Genomic DNA, 21,875 nt, shown 5'->3' on the forward strand with positions numbered 1-21,875 from the left:
TTATCTGCTCGGATGCCAGTTTTACTCAGAAAGTGCTAAACTCCAACTGGGGAACACAAACTGTCTGGATCTCAGTGTGCCGTCACCGATCGGCTAATCAACCGTTGTGTCCTCGCCTGCTCAGCTGCACAGGAAATTAAACAGGAAGCTACACCCACCTGGTCACCATCGGGTCACGCTGATTCTTCAGAGATTAACTCAACATTATCTTTTATCTGAGAGTCTTTATGAGAAAAGGCGACAACGGCGCAGGTTTGATATCCTGACAAAGGCAGAAAAAGCAGGACAGTGATGGAGTAAACGAAACTGATGGACAGCTGCAGGGATTCCATCAGATCATGCGTATTAATAACACATTTCTGTCAGGGATCCGTGGACGAAGGTAGGACCCAGATGCAGTTTTTTCAAGATTCAAAAGGTTTATTCCAAAAAAAACAAACACAAAACAGGGAGCAAGGCAAAAACATAAGAGTCGGATTCAGAAATACTTCAACTGTGAATTAACGAGACCAGACTATGAATAAATAACTATGAACAGGACTATGGCCATGAGGCAGGAAACCAGACTTAACTTTAGTGACTGAGGCATGAAGGGTTAATGAGGATTCTGCAATGAACGAAAGGAAACCAGGAGACTAAATGCTGGGAAAACATGAGAAAGAAAACATAAGAAACTGAAAACAAGACTATCAAAACATAAACTGTGACAATTTCTAATAGTCACATGATCAAAATCTTTAAGCTCTAAATTGTACAGATTGAAATGTAAAGTTTTGTTGTTTCACTGCACACATAAATGCTAAATCAAACCAACAGTTTTACTCACAGTGGAGCTGAATCATGGAAATTAAACTTAAACTGTGGAAGCTCTTCATGGACTCCAGTTTTCCATAAGCTGAACGCGTGTTGGTGTGTTTCTGCAAAACAGTATCTGAGGCACTGCCGCTATTTTGCATGAAATAAGATTTCTCTCTTGAGCAAATATCCAAAAATGTCACAAAAGTTACACATGCACTACTTCCTACTTCTACACAAAGATTCACAAAGAAATGAACTCTTACTATTCAAGTTTGAAGCTCTGCAGACACACACCATCATTTTAAAAGCTGAAAGAGTTTCTGACTTTTGTGACGTAAAACGGCTGCGCTTGACTTCCCTCCAGCCGTCGCAGGAGGTTAATAGAGGTGAGCACGGGAGCATTTTCTCCCACCTGGTTCACCCAGGTGATAAACTCTGCTTTAGCTTCACCGAGCAACAGTAATAAACACAGAAATAAAAGTATGAAGCAATGTAAATAAGTCAGTAAACTAAATAAAGTGAGCCACGTGAACACTATGCGACTTCTTGCTGCTCCAAAGATGTTCCAGATGTGACCAACCACTGGTCGGCAGTGGTTTTACCTGCTTGCATATATTCATTACTGCCCAGCGGTGTCAGAGAAGAAAGTGCCATTTGTTCAAGGAGAAAAGGTCATCTGACAGCTGACAGCACCGCCACGGGAGGTAAATTACGACCTTTAACTTGGGATTGATGGAAGGATGGATGAGTGGATGGAAGGGTTGTTGGAGTGCAGGGTTGACAGAGCTCATTTAATTACCTATTAAAATTCAGAGTGAAGGACGGGCTGTGCTCTGCTGGGTGAAGGGAGGAGGGGAGAATGGAGGGATAGAAAGCGAGTGAAGGAGGGGAGTTCACAGCCACAGTTTTGACTAATCACAGGAGGAAAGAGGGAAAGAAAAAGTCCAGATGAAAGGGATACAACGAACAGAAAAGAGGAACAGTGGAATGGAAAGTTGTTTGGATTGTCTGCAGGATACAACTGTTGTGGTTAATCATGTGAAGAACCTAATGGATGAAGAGGTGGACACATAACTGGATGAGTTAATTGAGATAGATGGTCAAAGGTAAAACACAACTGTAAGATATTTTACGGTAAATGAACAATAATCGTAGAGCAGATCTCAAAGTTGGTGACAGAAGTTACTCGTTTTATATTCATTCAGGTTTAAATTCAGCCTGAACTGCTCAAAAACTGATGTATTCCACACATTTAGAGTTCCAGTCAGACACAATGAAGACAAATAAGACCTCCAGTGAAGGTTGATCAGCTGCATTATGAATTAAACTCAAACACCAACGATACAACATTATTTCTTTTTCCCTCGTTATAACAGGAGAAAATAAATGTCCAGTCAGAGACGAGTACACAGCCACACTGTATGTGGAGCAGTGATAGGTCAACACGGCTGCTCATATCGTACATTGTTCCATGAACCTAAAAGAGGTTCATCTCCAAATAAAAACAACTTGTTTCCAACAAACTTTCCAGCTGATCGAGACTAAATCTTACAGGCAACTGTTGAAATACAAAATGGGAATTTTCATGCTAAAGTGCTGAAATTTGGTATGTTTACATGTCAAATGTACTTTAAAATAATTCACTTTAGAATACACATTTATCCAAAGTGACTTTCATATTAGGGAGACTTAGGTTCAGTACCTTAAATTCAAGATCACAGCAGCATACTAACTGCTGAAGCTGGGGAATTACTGGGCTTCATCCACACGCCCCCCTGCAGCACAGTTTATTTACTCCGGTAAGAACGTCCATCTTACTCAAAGTCATCGTCCACATTGTCTATATCTGATAAATATCCTGCCATGTTGCACAAAACTATCAGCAGCAAACTCTGTGTGAAGTTAGCCGACTGTCACAGAGCACGGAGTGAATAAGCTGTGCTGCAGGGGGGCGTGTGGATGAAGTGGTCCCAGTAGAGTGCCTGTGTAGAAATCCCTCCGTTAGCTCTCCTATAGCTGCAAGTAGCCACATAACAGCAGCTATGAGCTAACAGAGCTATAGCACACGTTCATTCATTCATTCTTCTTAAAGTATTGGTGAAATAAAGACAGATAATGCCTTATTTAGAGGCTGCATCATCTAAGCCCCGTTCACTCCGTTATATGGATCTCCAGTTATCTAAATATCTTCCGAAGGACGCCGACTTTCACCAAACTGTTCTCGGTGAGTAGATGAACGTATTTCATGCCAGAAATAGGGTCTAGGTTTAAAAATACCGGAGTTCTCCTTTAATACAGCAGTCTTACAGCTGATACTCTTAAGCCAAAGCCTCAGATGAGGACTTTGTTGAATTTATCCGTGTGGATAAGCCCATATTCCAGAATAACTGTTCTCGAAACATTGTTCATAATCTCAGAAAAGAAAATTGAGATCAACATGATGCAAACGAACTGTCGCTCTGTCCAAGGCTGCTGTTGATCCAAACAAAAGCAAGTTGGCAGCTACGTACCAGACTCAAGTGACGGCTGAAGCTTTGTCGTCTTTAACAGAAAAATCAATAACCCTGAATGCATCTTGTTTTAGATATTGGTTGAACTTTATTGGCAAAACAAAGACGTCCTTATTAAGCTGCTGCTGCTCCCCTTTGGTCAGCCACACATACTAAACCAAGTCGGCTAAGCTGCGTATCATTGTGTGCTTTTACATATACATCAAGCCAGCGTCTCGTAATCAGAGATTAAAGAGAAAAGACAGTTATGTTAAGACAGCAGAGGGATGAAGAAGAACTAATAAGATGAAAGCAACATGAGCACAGAGGGAGTGATATTAATGAGTGCTGGGAGAGGAGGAGGACGAAGGGCAGGCTGAGCTGTAAAGGAAGAAATTGCATTTCATTCTGGCTGCTGGTCACTGAGCTGATGAAATTAGAAGAGAGGGCTGATTTAAAGAGGCATGACTTCCTGGCCCCGGAGGCCCCTCGCTTACAGGAGCATTTTCACAGCCCTTTTTTATATTTCTCTTGGTGAATGAGTCCAACCTGGATCAATATGGAGGCCACAAGGTGGGAATGAGAAGCCAGATGAGGAACTGTAGCTGTCTAAACAGAACTTTAGATATCCAGATAGTTATTGTTTTATATAAGGGGGTCATGACGATCAATTTGTGGCCCTATCCAGAGGGTGCATCAGGTCTTACTGGACTGAAACAGCAGAAACACATGAAAGAAGTTTGTGGAGACCCTCAGTTATCATCAGGTTTAGAGGTCGTTGTAGGCTTGGGATAAGATCATTTCACAGCCACTTCCACCTTAAATCCTTTAATCAGAATATTTATGATAGGCAGGCAATCGGTGCACAGGTGGCGATGACCTTATTGACCCATCAGGCAGCTCTGTGACACACATGTAACACCTCTACGACTCCTAAAGAGTGGATGTTTATAAGCCTGGAACTTATCTACACATAACAGAAGAAGCCTTTCAGATGAGAGGTCTTTGAAAACCACAAAAAGTCCAGTTGAGGTTCCAGGCTATGATCAATCTAGGACTTCACAATGGAGAATTTCATATTTTGTCAGCGCAAAAACACAAATTAAACTGTGTCTGCTACAGTTTAATAAGAACAGAGCCAAAGACGTGGCTTGAAGTGCAAGAAACGAGCCTTCAGTTCTCCAGATTACGTCCAGTTGAGTAGTGAAGTGGACGGGAGCAAACAGATTAGTGTCAGCGCACTGGACAGCCTCTATGTTTGTGGAAGGCCAATTTTTAGCTTTAATGGTGACAAGGGTTGTTGTTGGTCTGCCTCATTTAAGTGTCATCATTCATGTAGATGTCAACATTCAGCCAAAATGGGCAAACATGAACAAGGGATACTCTTACTGTGCACTTCATGCATGTTACATAGTCCATATATGTTCATAGGACATCCCAGTGTTTATAGAGAAGAGAGTCAAACACATAAAAACAGAAAATATCTACAACTCAAATAAATTCAAAGAGGAAGAGCCCTTAGAGGTGAAATCGAGGACTTACCGCCTAAAGCTTGCTTCATTACAAAATCCATGGCTCCTGCGGTTTAATACAGATGTGCTTCTTCAAGTCAAAGATCACTGAGCATGTAGCCACCAAAGATGTCGAGGTGCCGCGATCCTTCTCACTTTCTTCTTCTTCTGCTGTTCTGCTGCTTCAGCTTCTCTCTGCTGGACAGAAATAACAAAGACTGAGTGTTATGTAACAGGACTTTCGTTTCCAAGCACTCGTCTTGAGCTGCCCCTCATTTATTTATATATTGCCAGGAAAACACAAATAGTTGCAGCAAATTATTTCCACACTGATTTTCAGTCCACTTCTTGTGTCATTTGGCATAGCTCAGCCTTTTCTCCCTGTTTCCCTTCCTTAAGAATGGCTTCTTGACAGCCACCCTTCCATGGAGACCATTTCTGATGAGGCTTGGGCCAACAGTAGATGGATCAGCTGAAGGTCCAGATGCATCTCTCAGGTCCTGTCAGGTCACAGCTGGATTTTTTCCTCTTTCTTAAGGACATCACTTTCAGATCCTGTTCATCTGCTGTAGATAGTTTTTTAGGCCTGACACTTCTTCTTTTGTCCTCCACTTGTCCAGTTTCCTCAAATGTTTTAAGGACACACTGCACACCATGCTGAGATATGCCAAGTTTTCAGCTAATAGCTCTTTGGGAATCACCTTGTTGCTGCAGAAATCCTATTTTCTGTCTGTCAAACTGTGTTATCTTTGCTGTTTTTGTCTGTCATGTTTTGTCTGTCATGGATGCAGCTAAAGAAATGGGAACAAATGATGTGTCTTTGTGACAGGCTGCTGGTAACAAAGTGGCTAAAGATCCAGTTTAAAATGGCTTCTTTGCTAAGTTGTCTGTTATGTGTCGACACAACACTGGTTCATCCCTTGAGTTAGGAGCCTTTTTTCTGCCTGAATGATTCCTAGATCAGAGTTAAGTGGCTTAAAGAAGAAAGAAAAAACACTTTGCTCTGAAAATAAGTTCAGGAACAGGACTGAAAATGAGTGAAAAAGCAGGAAATGTTCAAAGAAAAACTTTGAAAGACCTTCAGAAAGCTGAAGAACTATTGTTTAAGATCACTTTAAAAGATTAGAAGAAAGTCTTGGAGGGAAAATATAAAGAAATGAGGGCTTGATCAGGACTTCACATTGAATATTTATGATTTTAAACATTAATCCATCTTTCTTACTGAGCAAGAAGTACAATTACATCTCCAATTAATCTATAAAAAGACAAACACTGAGTATTTGAGAACTTGACAAAATGCAATGAAATGACACATGAAGACATCTTCTGTATCTATTCTGAGAGTGTGGATCAATACTGAGGCCTTTTGCTGTGATATATATTTCATACATTATTTAGCTGCATGAATTTCTGATCCACTGTTCATGTGGTGTGTGCGATCATCAAAAGAACTTCCAGAGCAGCATTTCTGTTAGTAAAAAACATAAAAACCCACTGCTTTTCAAAGAAAGAGAGAATTCAGACACACTGGGAATATTTAAATTTGATCTAATCTGCTCTAAAAGCTCAGAATTTTCCATAAGTCTGACAATCAAGCTTATTTGGACTGTATTTATTCTTTGTTATCATTGTAGATATTTTAAATTATTCTGGGATTTTAAGAACCAGTACATAGAAAGATGCTGAAGTGATACTGAATGACACATTAATTGTGCTGCAGCCACTTGTAGCTCATAGAAATGCCTCTGAAGGCTCTTTTTTCTCTCTGACTTTAGGAGTGGCAGCTTTCCTAACATCAACCATCTGTGATGGTCAGAACTGCAGAACTGAACAGTTATTGGTCCAGACAGCGTGTGTTTCAGAGAACCCCCATCGCCAAAATACCCTTAGCATTGGTAAAAAGTAAGATAAACGACAATTATTAGCACTAGCTCCTATAAAGCAAAGCAAAACACACAGTAGAGCCCAAAGTTTTACATGCAATAAAGGAATTGCAGCGTGATGTTGACTCAATGAACACCTGCTGGCTAAAATGTGTGGAGCAAATACTGCCAGAGAAAAAGCCGGTGCAGTTATGCTATCTTTTAAGAGCTTCCTGGTCCCCATAAACTGTCTGGTTTAAATAAGCTGTTAGATACCAAGTTTCTATGGTACTAAAAGTGCCCGATAAACTCCAGATGTCACACGAAAGTGGGCAAAGTGGACCCAAATGCAGACTGAAGAGGGATCACTGAAGCTGGCAGATGATCCAGAGATCGAGGTGGCGACAGCAGCAAGGAAAAGAAACAATGATGAAAACAGGCGAGTGTAATCAATAACTGAACACAGGTGTGTTAGAGAAGAGTGGAAGTAAATCTAAGCAAAATATGACAAAAGTACAAAATATTACGTAAAAAATAGAAACAAAGATATGATCACAACACCAGATTCCTTAAATACTTTGAAAAAAAGGATGATATTGATTATGAATTGATCGGAGGAACGTCATAGATTACCAAAAGCAACGGAAACAGTGAAGATTCAATTTAAAGGAGATCAAATATCAAGTTCTATAGTCATTTAACTATTTCTATTTTCCTGACACTACGTATTTTTGGTGTATAAAAACTGCACAATGATACTAAGGCAGAGAGATCATAATTCTCTGATTTTAGCTTCTCTTCATTGGACCGCTGTTAAATAGAATAGAATTTAAGATTCTTCTCCTCACATATAAAGCTCTTAATGACCGAGCTCCATCACATCTTAAAGATCTCATAGTTGGATGTTTCCCCAACAGAGCACTTTGCTCTCAGGCTGCAGGTTTCCTTGTGGTTCCCGGAGTTTCTAAAAGCAGAATGGGAGGCAGAGCCTTCAGTTATCAGGCCCCTAAAAGCAGAATGGGAGGCAGAGCCTTCAGTTATCAGGCCCCTAAAAGCAGAATGGGAGGCAGAGCCTTCAGTTATCAGGCCCCTCTCTGTGGAACCAGCTGCCAGTTTGGCTTCAGGAAGCAGACACCCTCTCTACCTTTAAGATCAGGCTGAAACTTTCCTTTCTGATAAAGCTTATAGTCAGGGATGGCTCAGGTGACCCTGAAACAACTCATAGTTCTGCTGCTATAGGCCCAGACTGCAGGTTTCCTTGTGGTTCCCAGAGTTTCTAAAAGCAGAATGGGAGGCAGAGCCTTCAGTTATCAGGCCCCTAAAAGCAGAATGGGAGGCAGAGCCTTCAGTTATCAGGCCCCTAAAAGCAGAATGGGAGGCAGAGCCTTCAGTTATCAGGCCCCTAAAAGCAGAATGGGAGGCAGAGCCTTCAGTTATCAGGCCCCTAAAAGCAGAATAGGAGGCAGAGCCTTCAGTTATCAGGCCCCTCTCTGTGGAACCAGTTTGGGTTCAGGAAGCAGACACCCTCTCTACCTTTAAGATCAGGCTGAAACTTTCCTTTCTGATAAAGCTTATAGTCAGGGATGGCTCAGGTGACCCTGAAACAACTCTTTTCTCTCCATGTATGGCCTGTTTATGCATTTATTTCATGCAGGGAGCTCTGGCCTGGTGTTTGGGTGTAATAGATGCCACAGTTCTCTCCTCTTACCCCCATAATTGATCCATACAGATGGCCGTCCTCCTGAGTCTGGCTCTGCTGGAGTTTTTTTTATCTCCTCAATCGCCTGCAGCTCCATGTACGCTCAGGATGAGGGATTGAATCAAATTTAAGATTTATTGTGTTGTTCTTAACTGGAATATAACAAATACTATAATTGTAATCGAACTGGAATATGATTACACTGAATCAGATTGCTGATTGATATTTTTGTCCCTGTATGCACCAACTGTTGCCTCTGTATCAATTTGATTAAACTCACTGGTGTCAACCAAGATGAAATCCTCCACATTTGTTGCCCCTGGCGAAACAGAGCAGCATTTCTATTCTGAAGCAGATCCCTCCTGCCTCTCACCGACTGCCCGGTGTTATTTTGCTATGCCAAGACTTGCCAGAGCTGAATAGAGTTGGGATGAAATGGGATGGGATGGCAGATTGAGCCGCACAGCTTATTCTGGGAGGTAACAGGGGAGACGAGGCCAAGCGGGACCACAATCCATTTTTATCTGTGACAGAGCGCTTCAGGGAGAGAAGCGCCTCATTTCCATAAACATGAGCACATACGCCCACACAGAAGATTTGACTAAAAGGAATGTAAATGTCCGCTCATACACAATGGAAGAAATGTTAGACACTTAACCTCGTGTGTGTGTCCATACCCTGCAATGGAAAAACTAAACTGTGTATTTCCAGAATCTGAGAGAAGAGAAGAAGACATTTTTAAAAGGTGTCTGTGGTTGAAAAAGAAGAATTTTGGCTTTTTACTGAAAACATATTTTCTGAATTTAATGATGAGCTTATTATGTAAAAAACTAATCAGGCTTTTATTGGCTCTTCATTTGATGATACAGATGCATCATATTGTCATATGAACTGGAAGGATGCAGATATAATCGGATTGAATTGTTGTATTTCTAATTTGACTTGAATTAAACCAGTTTTTTTCTGTGAAATGCCCTATTATGACATTAATTAGAGGTGGCACATAGAAAATAAACTGAATTAAGAGCATTAATTTGGGGCAACCAAATCCCAGACAAAGAAAGGTTTGCACACCACGATCGAATGCACAAAAGTTTTAACACGAGGGCGAGTTGGCGAGGTCGGTGAAGTCATACAAATGCAACAAACTGACATGAAACAAACAGAATTTTTGTATTTCCATCACAATTTCCTTTTCACTGAGGTTTGACTGGTGTTCGTTCAGTTCTTGAATAATAGCTAATTAAATTCACAGCTCACTCTCACCAGAAAACATGAAACTGGTACATTTATCCACTCAAAACAGTGTCACAATCCCTGGTAAGAAAACGTGAGATGGCCTCATATCATCAGTGTTTTTGGGTTTTTTTAAGGCGACATGATGATATCTGTGGCCCATAACAAGTTAAATCTCACCCATAATGTTACCATAGCAACATACTGACACAACAACTTACTGTCATTCCATAAATATCCATTTTCCTCATGAACACCGGGGCCGAATCAACTGTGTGAGACGGTGAAGGTAAACATCACGACTTATGGAGATGCTGAGCATCGATGTGACGACACAGGAACTTAAGCCTCATCCCGGTCAGTGAGGAAAAATGATTCGAGCTGCATTTACAGCTAAACCGGGCCATTTAATTGGACTATTGTTCCAGAACTCATGCATGGACTGAGAGAAAACCACTGAGATGTTCTGCTGCTTCTGACTGAAGTAAGTTCAGCTGAATTCACTGCACAGACGCTGTCTTTAAGTCACTTTAACTGTGATTTTGTCAGATGAGGCTGTGGTTATAAAATCAGGATTTTATTAGAGCAGAGCGACAGCCTGGAAATGCTTTAAGTCACCGTGAGTTGACATTTAGTCTTAATGGGTTGATTTTCACTCACAGTTTCATATATATGCAAGAGTAAGTCGAACCCCGACTGCATTTTCTGGGCGTTTGTTCAGCATTCAGAGCCTCTTTTTTGCATCATTTCAGTCAAACTTACATGTAAAATCCAGTTTTGACACGACTAACACAGCATTTTTGTTTTTTATACCATATAAACATGCTTTTATTGATGAGTTTTATTTGTAAAATTAGTGTTTTGGTGTTTTTTTTTTGTTAAATCAGTCACTGCTGGGTTTTTGTCGTGTGAATAATTTTGTAACACTAGTTTTGTTAAGTGCAATACAAATAAAGTTTATTATTAGTTAGTAGTACTTGCTGTTTCATTTCATGTCTTTTTTAACAGATTTTGGGCCAAGCTGCTTCCTTCACACTGAATGCAAATGTAAATGACACATTTAGGTGTTTTTTTTTACATTTTGTCTGCTGGACATTAACACAAACATGTGCATAGTTTATTAATTAAATATATTCAACATGTTCAGAACATGTTTTCCTTTGTCATTAGTTTCAAAGAGCAGCTCAGACGTCTGGTGTTTTCTGTTGGGTCGTCTGCATGACGACACCTGCAGGAAGTATCTCACAAACTGGATGAAGGATTTGATGTATCTGTTGAGTGATGCCTGCAGTGCTTGTGGTCTGGCAGGAGAGCGTTTCTCTTATCGTTACAGAAACAGGCTCAAGGATTTACTAATGGCATAAAGGAAAGATGCTGCTGTCAGACAAAGACATCTGTAAGGAGAGGACAAACGCATGCACACATATGCAATAAGGAAGGCTGCTTCAGCACAGTTTATTCACTCCGTGCTCTGTGACAGTCGGCTAACTTCACACGGAGTTTGCTGCTGATAGTTTTGTGCAACATGGCAGGATATTTATCAGATTTTGACCACGTGAACGACAACTTTGAGTAAGATGGACGTTCTTACCGGAGGGAATGAGCTGTGCTGCAGCAGCGGGCATCCATGACATCATCCCAGTAGACGAGTGTGTAGAAAGCCCTCTATAACCCCCCCGATAGCCGCCAATAACAACAACACAGCAGCTATGAGCTAACAGAGCTATAGCACACGTTCATTCATTCATTCTTCTTAAAGTATTGGTGAAATAAAGACAGATAATGCCTTATTTAGAGGCTGCATCCTCTAAGCCCCGTTCACTCCGTTATATGGATCTCCAGTTATCTAAATATCTTCCGAAGGACGCCGACTTTCACCAAATTGTTCTCAGTGAGCAGATGAATGTATTTCATGCCAGAAATAAGGTTTAAAAATACCGGAGTTCCCCTTTAATATTAAAAAACTATCAAGAGATGAAACAAACACGTATACGAGACCCAGTGAACTTCATAGATTATCCTCATACTGTGTTTTCTAAAAAAATTAAACAATATTAGCTACTGATATTAGCTACTGAAAGCTACTGATCAAAATATTTGAATGTATTTTGTAAAAAACCCAAAGAAGTGTCATACTGCAGATTTCTAAAAGATGCCAGAAGTGACACAATTGAACCAGCCTTGTGAGGTCATAACCTGGACTGTTTTCCAGTAAACCGGTGAAGCATCTCTAAAAGTTAACTGCTGGCGTTTCTTCCTGCTTAATAAAACCATCAGTTGTGCCTTTTCAACAACCAAAGTAATCCATATCTACTCAGTTAAGGGAAAAGAAACGGTAATGCATGATTACTTTAAGACGTGAAGGTCATTCAGTTCAGAAAGTTTCTTAAAAATTCCCTAAATGCTGTGATGAAAGAGGTTTTCCTGAGGTACAATCAATAGTTCCCTTTCCAATCTGTCTGGGTACCAACTTATCCCTGTAGTCCCTCCTTTGGGCAAAGCATGGGAGGTTCTGAGTTTGATTAGACTGGAATGGTGAGAAGAGTTTTACCTCTGCAGCTCATGATAGATGTTAGTGATGTAAGGAAATAAAGCCCCTTCCAGGAAAAAAGTGCAATGATATTAGATTTTTAACCATCCAAAATCCTTCTGATGGGTATATCATTATCCCTTCATCGCAGAAGCTGTTCCTACTACTGCTCATACTATCCTCTAACATGTCCTGATCAAAATATTACAGCAACAAAAAACACTGCTGAACATGAATTGTAGCCTACAACTCATTTTGCAACTGATATTAGAGGTTATGTAGGTGTTATTACCAAGTAAACAACACTAAATCACTTTTTTTTTAGTAAGAAAGTGAACCAAAACCCACTTAATGGCTCTGTAAGGCTGCTAAGACCTGACCTACATCCAGTTTACCATCCCTGGAGCATTGAACTAACCTTTCTGGGTTGTTGTTGGTTTATAATTCCACGTTGGCAAACAGGGATATTTCATCTTTCACAGATAACTTCCATTCTTTACAGAATAACGGAGAGAAAAGTTGAAGCTGCATCAGAAACAGGTGGGACACAATCAATACAAATGAGTCTCTACAAGCAGTCACACAGCTTCTCTCCAACACAACAGGAGCACAACCTTAGAAAAGCTTTGATGAGAAGGACAGGAACAATTCATCAGTGTGTTATCGAGTGAAGCAGAGAAGCGTCGCTACCTGCCTCCAGTTACATCCTCCTCAGACACCAGAGAGCAGAACAGCAGCTCATTATGTAACATCTTATCAGTGGGCGGTTAGAATTGGACCTGAAGCTGAAGCAGCTCTCCAGCACACTGAACTTCTCTGTTCTGGTGATAGTGGAAAGGCTTTAAAACCTTATATAACACTCCCTCTCACACAGGGCCAAATATACCATACAATCACTAGTGACAGCACCCAAGGGCATTCCCACCTCCTCCCCCATCGCCTTCCACCAGCACCCAACCATCTTCCCTCCGCCACCCTTTCTTCTTCCTCTTCATTTTCTTTTTTCTTTTTCTAATTTCATAATCCAGGCGCTGGCAGCAGTGCGTAACGTGGGATAATGTTATCACGGCCAGGCAGGACACCTCGCTGATCCTATCCAGTTAATTGGAAGTTGTTTCCGAGTTTCACAGCCAGAAAAGGGGATGGGAGCGGCTCAGCGAGGCGAACACGACTCTGTCAACGGAACATGTTTATGACAGCAGACAGGACTGTTCGAGGGAAGAGAAGACACGAAAAAGGGAGGGGAAATGGCCTCAAATGTGTGGCATTTCAGTCCAGGGATGACAGTTCCATTACTGGCTTTACAACCAGTTTGCACGGATCCAGTGAGCAGCGCTGCTGTTGCCTTTCTTTTTTTTAAAACCATGAAAATATGACACATTGTTGTCATGCAGGAACTCATCATCCCAGATTTGCTGACTTTAATTTTCAGCATTTGTAAAGGGATACTGGCTTTATTTAAAATGTGTTTGAGCTCTTCCATGTGATTTATTCCTCATAGATAAAGTTCCACCTGCGTATCTGGGACTCAGTTTGTAATTAATGCACCTGGTCAAAGTTGCTTACTGACTTGTGTAAATAGGAATAAAAAGAGGAATGTGTCTGCCATAAAAATTATTCCAACTTTACGTATATTTATGTATATTTGTTATTGTCAAGAAATCCTCCACCTCAGAGTAGTTAAACACCCTGTCTGTGTCAGCTCAAGCCAGTTGCCTCCTACTTAGGTTGGGAATCACAATCCAAATGTCCATTTGTACCCGTGAAAGGCCAAAAAGTAACTTCCCTCAGTAGAAAACAAGGTTGGTCTTCTGCCAGTAGTATTTAACCTGTTTAATTCTCAAAGCATCATAAGTCTCTCTGGACTGAGAGCACTGGGATGTTTCTGGATCTGATGGGGCATTCGCCATCAACCATCCAGAACGTCAGCTAAAGCTGAGCCTGTAAAACCTTACGTTTGTGCTCAGCTCAACATTTTCCAGGTATAAGCACATTCAAACCAAGCCTAGTTTCAGTTCTTGGCCTCCATGAAGATCAAAGTGGAAAGTCCAGAAAGTCCTCATCCGGATGGTCAGTTACAGGTGAATCACAATAACTGGTTTCAGGGACAGATGGGAAAAAACTAAAGTAATTTGAGGATCTCAGCTCTCACATATGCACAGTTGCCCCCAGCAAGCTTTTCATCCCACGGGGACACTTTACTGACAGCTGGACAAATGGTTGAAGCTTGATCCCTTCAGGAGATTTTTCCTCCAACACAACACTCTGTCTTCATCTGTCAACGAATAAAGGACTGTAGGGGATGCATCCAAAGAACACACTTTTCTATTTGATGAATATCAGCTCGCTCGGTGGTTATCTGACTGAGCTGTATTCTGAAGCACGGGACTACTTTTCTGGTCCAGGTTTGTTTAATTTGTCTAAACAGGTAGAGCTGTTACTAACTAAATTTGGGGATACTATTTTTCTTTTGGTATAAATGTTCTTTTTAAAGAAAAAAATCTGGTTGTTGTACTTTTTTTTACCCTCAAACTGTCGATAGTTTGCGTTCTGGGGTTTCTGTATCTACTGTCGGAGTACAGACCCAGTTTAAAAGGTGCTGATTAACATTCCCACCACGACACAATATTGGCTGGACAATTTAAAAATGGGCTGAAAATGCAGCCAAAAACCTCCTCATTTACCGGTACGTTGACCTGTGTGGGTTCTTAGGAAAATAATCCCACTTGCATAAAAATAAGCATTAATTTCTGTATGATGCACTGCATCCCACCAACTTAAATGTCTCTGTGTTGAAGCTGACGGGGGTGGGTTCCTGCTCTGTTCCAGGGTGTGTTTTTAGCCTCAGTAAAACGGCTCCATGGATGGAAATGCTGCCTCGTTGTTCTACCTCTTTGCTTCTTTGTGTGAGGACGTATAGTCCCAACAGAGTCCTGCATTTTTTCACTTCCACCTTAAGATTTGCTGCAGTCGCCACTGGAAAAACTTTTTGACTGTGGTGATTCACGTTAACAACACTGGAAGGAAGGGTTTTTTTCCATCTCATCTCTCACTTTACTGCAGCTGAAACTTCGTCCGGACGTTCAGGTTTTCAAAGGCTAAACTTTGATCTGCAAATATTTCATGTAGTGCCATAAAGAGCTCAGAGTTTCTCCTTTGATTCGGACAAAATGCAACAAAATTAGTGAGAGTAAATGTTTTAAACAGATACATTTAAAATATCATTCTCAGGACACCGAGCATCACAGATAACCTTTATTTCACTCGAGCACAAACCCCATTGAGACATTTTCTTTGGGTATTTTGCTAAACTTGTCATTTCAAAACGATCAAATGATAACATCAAATGCATGTTTGTCACTCAGGGGTAGATTTCCAATTTTTATCCAACTCTAATTTCCACTGAAAATTGTCCTGCAAACCAAAATAGTGAGTAAAATAGTTTTAAAATACTCTTCCTTTCAGATACAAGTTGCTTTACTATCAATGTTGAATCAAAGACAATAATAAGAAAAAGAGCTAGTCCCAGCCACAGGAAGTGTGTTCGCAGTAAACAAACGTAAACAAATATTTTTGGAATAAAACACATCTGCCTGCATTCATGTAAAAATGTCAACAAGTCCTAAGATAAATGCTGCAGACATGGATGGATGAATAAATAATGCACCGCTAACATTGTGCCGAGCTCTCGGATCTGCCAGCCAGCACCCTCAGCACTCGGTGACATTATTTATTCATGTGACTTCCTGGCAATAAATGACTCCCTCAACACAGGCTGGAAGGAAAAAGAAGGAAACGTGGCTGTATTTAAGTTCTCTCTCATCTAAAAGTCATTGAGCTTCTGTGTGAGAAGGCTCATTTTAATTTGCATATTTTAGATTTTAATAATACTCAACAGACTTTCTTGTGGCTCTTTCTTCCTGCATGTACATTACATATTAACTGACCCTACTCCATCACATGCTATTTCTGCTCAGATCTGATTGAATTTCCAATGCCGGCACCTCTTCTGGTTCATCTCGAGTGTGACTTCAACTGAACAACTTAGTTCTGGATGGCAACCAAATGAAAGTCTGTTTAGTATTTATTTCCTTCTTGTTCTTATTCTTTAAAGATAAAAAACTATTGTTTTTAGCATCCAGGTGTGTGTTAACACGATGCCAAGGAGGAAAGACATCAGCAATGATCTTAGAGAAGCAACTGTTGCTGCCCATCAATCTGGGAAGGGTTATAAGGCCATTTCCAAACTATCTGGAGTCCATCATTCTACAGAGAGAAAGATTATTCACAAGTGGAAAACATTCAGGACAGCTGTCAATCTTCCCAGGAGTGGACGTCCCAGCAAGACCGTGCAATGCTAATAAACCAGTGCTGCAAACCCTTAATCATTCCTTACAAATGCAGTAATGCTAACTCTCTGAGTAAAAATACCCTTGGAGCCCTTTCGTAATGTTAGCGTTGTTTTGATAATAATTTATGGAGTAATAAGCTGCTACAGTGCAGTGATCGCTCCGCCTTCTGTTCAGATGGCAAACAACAAAATCAATACTGATGTTCGGTTGAGTTCAGGCTGTCAGCCATTACATAAACCACTTAGAGGTGGTCGTTAACAAAAGAAACCTTTACTTTACTCAGAGCCTTTCTGTTTTATATTCACTCTGCTGCGATCAGTGCTATCCTAACCTAACACCACCGACATTAGAGCAAATATAACCAGATACACAGAGCTGGGTGTTCATTCTGATTTCTTCTTCTTCTGAGCTAAAAAGGTTGATGTAACTATAAAGTGCTGCTTTAATATTTAAAAAGAGAGCTTCAACAACTTCATAGCAACAGCAGAACTTGTGTCCTGTAACATTTAAAATGGACTCTGAAGTGTTCACCAGTTAGCCAGAAATGCTACCGTTTTGTTTCTAAACCCACAGATACTCAATGGTTCTTATTGCTGTGAAACCTGCAGAACTTCTTCTTCCACACAAGCTGCATCGCCTCTTCGTCCAGGAGAACAGTTCATCTACAGTCTGAGACCGTATTTACTCTGTTTAGCTTAGACACAAAGGTTTCTGCCTCTTATATGTCTCATGTTTATCTTTCTTAGCAAAGCAGCTGAAATCTTGGAAGATCATAACCACAATAGAAGCTGATATTAGAAGGTGAGAACGCAAACGTCTCTCCGAACAAGAGATTTTCCAGCAGACTTCCTTGTAAAATCTTCTGATCTTCTATAGAAGAGTGAGGCAGTGGATCATGTGTAAGGAGAAGATGGTGGTGTATCAGTGTTACTGATATACTTTAACCTCTGGGTAATGTCCCAAAGGTGGAAGCAATCAAATCGATTTAAAAATGTAACTTGATTGCTTGTCGGCAACGGAGACCCAACAGTGAACCCTTGGTTTAGTGTAACCTTTAAAGTGACCTGTCCTCATATTTCATAACCCCTGAATATCTTTTTGTTCTATCCTATGGATTATTTCAAAACATAAGAAATGGTGCGTGGTGCAGGGTTTTTGCAAAGGTTGCAGACAGCCATGATGACGAAGCATTGCTGCAACAAGAGATGATGTATGTGTTTGACATTTTTGCAGTGTAACATGAAGGCAGAGTCTCCAATTATTCATTTCTTTCCTTATCACACATAAATCAAACGTGTCTATGAAGAAACAGATTAATCTACTTTATCCAAATGCAACTTTTAAGTTTACTTTAATCAATCAAGTGTTGATTAGGTATTTGCAGATCCAGCAGTGTAAAAAAATTCAACCTTTACAATAAAAATAATCAGTTCTATTCGATTCTATTCAGATTTTGCACTATTCATTAAGCAGGTTAGTGTTATTAACCATATGAATATCTATTTTTCTTGAGTTGTATCTGTCTTTTGAGGTTGTGCTCAGATAAAATACTGAGGTGGATATAATCGGTTCACCTGGGCCCTGTTTGGCTAAATAACACCCAGCCATCATTCAAGTGTTACAAACATGGATGTAGCTCAAATTTAGAGGGACAGTGAAAGTGGGTCATAAGTTAACAGAACTGAGGCCAAGTCCCTACACCCCCCATTACCCTGACACTGAAAAAAGGACACAACTCGAACCACGGCTGCCTCAAAGGACGAGAAACCAGTTCCCAGGAGGGCAAATAGGACCAAACACTTGGTTTTAGCTGAGACATCCCAGCGTGTCACAGCAGATAATGCAAAAAAGACTTTATATTTACTTCTGACCTGAGATGAATAGAGATTTGTGGCAGGAACAGAAGGGTGTATGATTGGTACTGTAATTTGCATGAAACATGTAGAAGCTAAAAAGTCAAACAAAACAACAAGCAGAGAAAAGGCAGCTGGTGATGGAGTGGAACCAAACAGTCGGTGACATTTTCAGAGTGAACTCATTCAGCCTGAAGACAAAAGAATCAGAAAGACAAAAGATCCTCCGACGCTGCCGACACGTTCACCCCCGACAGAAAGAGTGGCTGTTCATTTGTTGACATTTAATCATCTGCTGGTATTTTACTATGTGGACTGATCCAGAATGTCATTCATTCACCCATCCATCCATCCTTCCATCTCGGCTGTCTGTCTTGTAATAAATGCTCTGTTCTTAAACTCAACAGCAACAGCATTCCCACTCCTCAATTAACCCTTCAAAGCCTCTCTAATCTCTAATCTCGGGCTGAATGTCTCCTGTTGCCTCCTCCAGGTGTTTCTTAGCCATGAAAACCATTTGATTCCTGTTTTTCGTTGCCAAATCAATGTTGAGCTTTATGCACAACATAATATATACAGAAAGTAGACTGCTGGTAATCACAGTTTTGCAGGTTTACCACTTAAACATCCATTCTCCTGACACAATCTCTCCCCATCTGGTCCTTTTTTCCTGGGCACGATTGGCTTTGTAAAAATATGGGGAACCCTTTTGATGCAGGGTACTCTTGCTTGAGCAGTTGTTGGTCCTTTAGCTTTGTTTTGTAGGTATGTAAAGGAAAGAAGCAATGGTGCATGGGGTGAGACTAATAGTTCAGATAATTAAGGATGTCCAGTGCAGCTCTTCTCTGCACTTGTCACCCATGCTTCTTTTGTCATTAATTGTTATTAATGCTTTTTCATCTTTGGGAAGAAGTCTTGTGCTTTGTTCAGATGCAGCTTTGCAAACCTAAGCTGTGCTGCCATGTTCTTTTTAGAGAGAAGAGGCTTTCTCCTGCAGCCCTTCCAAACAAGCCATCCTTGTTCAGTCTTTTTCTAACTGTGCTGTCATGACCTTTAACCTTTAGCATGCTAACTGAGGCCTGGAGAGTCTGAGATGTAGCTCTGGGCTTTTTCACCTTGGGGTGAACTTGCTGGGACGTCCACTCCTGGGAAGATTGACAGCTGTCCTGAATGTTTTCCACTTGTGAATAATCTTTCTCTCTGTAGAATGATGGACTCCAGATAGTTTGGAAATGGCCTTATAACCCTTCCCAGACTGATGGGCAGCAACAGTTGCTTCTCTAAGATCATTGCTGATGTCTTTCCTCCTTGGCATCGTGTGAACACACACCTGAATGCTCCAGAGCAGCAAACTCAACATTTGACTGCTAGTTAAATGGATTATACTTGTATCGTGTCGAGTCTAACTGACCTCAAAGACAACGTGTGGTTCAGTGTCTTAACCAATAATGCTTTGACATATGGTCCAGCGAAGCCAGGAGTGGAACCACCAACCTTCCAATTGGTAGGAGAGGGCTCTTCCTCCTGAGCTAAAGCCACCCGACGTCATCCTCCTAACTCCTACGAAAGCAGTAAGGGTGGACTTTATTTTTCACACACTGCTTCTGCATTTTGGGTTAGTCTTTGTTAAATAAATATAATACAGTATATCACATGTTGTTGTTATTACGAGGTTGTATTTTGCACAAGAGAGCTCATTGTTGCTCAGTTGAACAGGTACAGTATTTGTAGTCTTCAGGTCTTAATTCCCAAGCAGGTGGATCAATGACAAACTCGAGCCATGAGGTGGAATTTGGAGGACAAAGGTGACTTTATACTGTGAAAAGGTATGAAATGTGAGGAATTTTTCTGTTTATGTAGACAAAAACATTGCTTTAGTTACCCAGGACAAAAACATAAATCACTAAGGATGTTTAGAACTATCATCAAAGTAAAGCAGGCGTCACGTGAGCATGAAGCACAGAATAAGTCCCTTTGTGCACTTTTAGCAAATTAACAAATGTTTTATTTGCAGAGAATAAATCTGGACAGAAAAGGAACAAAGTATGTTGAAGTACTGATGAAAATCCAGACATGTACATATTCTCTATTTTTGATATACTATACAATGCATGTAGTGAACCTCCCTGCTTCCTCCCCTCAGGCGACGGAGGATGGAGGAGGAAGCAGGCTATATATCACCAGTGAGGCATTTGTCCATTTGTTTTGCGGTTGGATGACTGAAGCAAGAGAAAAATGGAAACATAGAGGAAGGGGGTGGGGAGAAGAGGTAGATATAAAGAGAGAAAGGAGGACAGGAAGGGAGTGAAAGGAAGAGGGGGAAGAAGAGGAGGAGGGAAATGAATGGTTAGGAAGAATGAGGGAGAAGAATATGGAGGGCACAGGGGGAGGAAGAGTGGAAAGAAGAAGAGACTAAAAGTCCAAAGGAAGGAAAATAACTGAGTAAAATGGAAGGAGACATTCATAGAATGAGAGCAGGACACGGCAGATGCAGCGAAAGGGGACAGAAAGGACGAAGGGTGAGGAGGTGATAGTTGGTGAACCCAAAGAAGCTAAAGAAAAGCGAAAGGGAGCCAATAAAAAGTTGTTTTTCTAAAAAATAAGGGCAAAGGAAAGACGGATAATGAAGAGGCTTTTATATTCTCTATAAAATCCACGTCAATGGAACGAGTCGACATAAAATCCACTGGGAATGTGCCTGTACTTGATGTAGATGAAATGTGAGTCTCAACTGGGGTCATATTCTGTCCACACTGCTTATCAGAAGCTGAACAACTTCAGAAGCCCGTGTCCCTGAACCTTTACATCTGCTTGAAGGGAGGGATGGGGGTGCACATCCAAAAGAACCTGTAACATTTCAAAACCACTGCTTTTTCACCTATAATGTCTCATTTTTCATTTTAAGTCACTGTTTGTTGGGCCTAAGGACACCGGTTTTAATTTTCCTTTCAGCTGTTAGTTGACTGGTTTATTCATCAGCACAGTACCACAACCAGTCGGGTAGATAGTTGTTGGTTTATTTGGAAATATTTTGACTTCATACGGTTTTAAAAGATTCAGATTGGATGTAATAAATGTTGACTTTTGCCTTTTACGATATAAAGATGAACTTAAAGGTAAAGTCGATCATTTGCAGCATAAAATCGAAGGTTTAACCTCTCAAAAGCTGAAGGTTTTTATCTTGTGGCTGAGAAATAAAGGTTATAGAGGGCTGTTTTTAATTTCTATAATTAAAGCAACATCTTGAAATAGTCCAAATAATGAAGATTATTCTGGCCACACCGTGTACAGCAATACTAAAATCCTGTTTCCTTCAGTCTGGGGATTAATTTCACATCAGTTTGATGGTCCAAAGGCAGCAAATGTAGCTACAAGTCATCTGCTAACAGATGCCCAAAGCATGTCAAAGCCAAATATCTGTCCTCAAGCTTCACAGCACTGATTCAGCGCTGCACAGAACACTGCAGGACAATTAGGACGTGCTGTCCAAATACCATAAATCTGATTAATGCATCATGGCTGAACAAGGAGCAAAAATGCGTAAC

General features: G+C 40.7%; 2 protein-coding genes across 3 annotated transcripts in view; one reads left to right on the forward strand and one right to left on the reverse strand.

The window, feature by feature from the left end:
- Positions 1–21,875, forward strand: part of hopx (HOP homeobox) — a 404,275-nt gene that overhangs the window by 68,361 nt on the left and 314,039 nt on the right. The window lies entirely within an intron of this gene.
- The window catches only part of LOC140317688 (complexin-2), a 52,794-nt gene that overhangs the window by 13,839 nt on the left and 17,080 nt on the right, over positions 1–21,875 (reverse strand). The window contains exon 2 of one of the 2 annotated variants that reach the window (XM_072395169.1): positions 4,830–4,993. In XM_072395169.1, coding sequence (XP_072251270.1) covers positions 4,830–4,860 — 31 coding nt within the window. In that variant the 5' untranslated portion in view covers positions 4,861–4,993. Of the gene's footprint in view, positions 1–4,829; positions 4,997–21,875 lie in introns of both variants that reach the window. The other variant, XM_072395168.1, reaches the window with a different exon arrangement.

This window comes from Leuresthes tenuis, unplaced genomic scaffold (genome assembly GCF_036924035.1).
Source record: "Leuresthes tenuis unplaced genomic scaffold, fLeuTen1.0.hap1 SCAF_11, whole genome shotgun sequence".
Taxonomy (NCBI): Eukaryota; Metazoa; Chordata; class Actinopteri; order Atheriniformes; family Atherinopsidae; genus Leuresthes; species Leuresthes tenuis.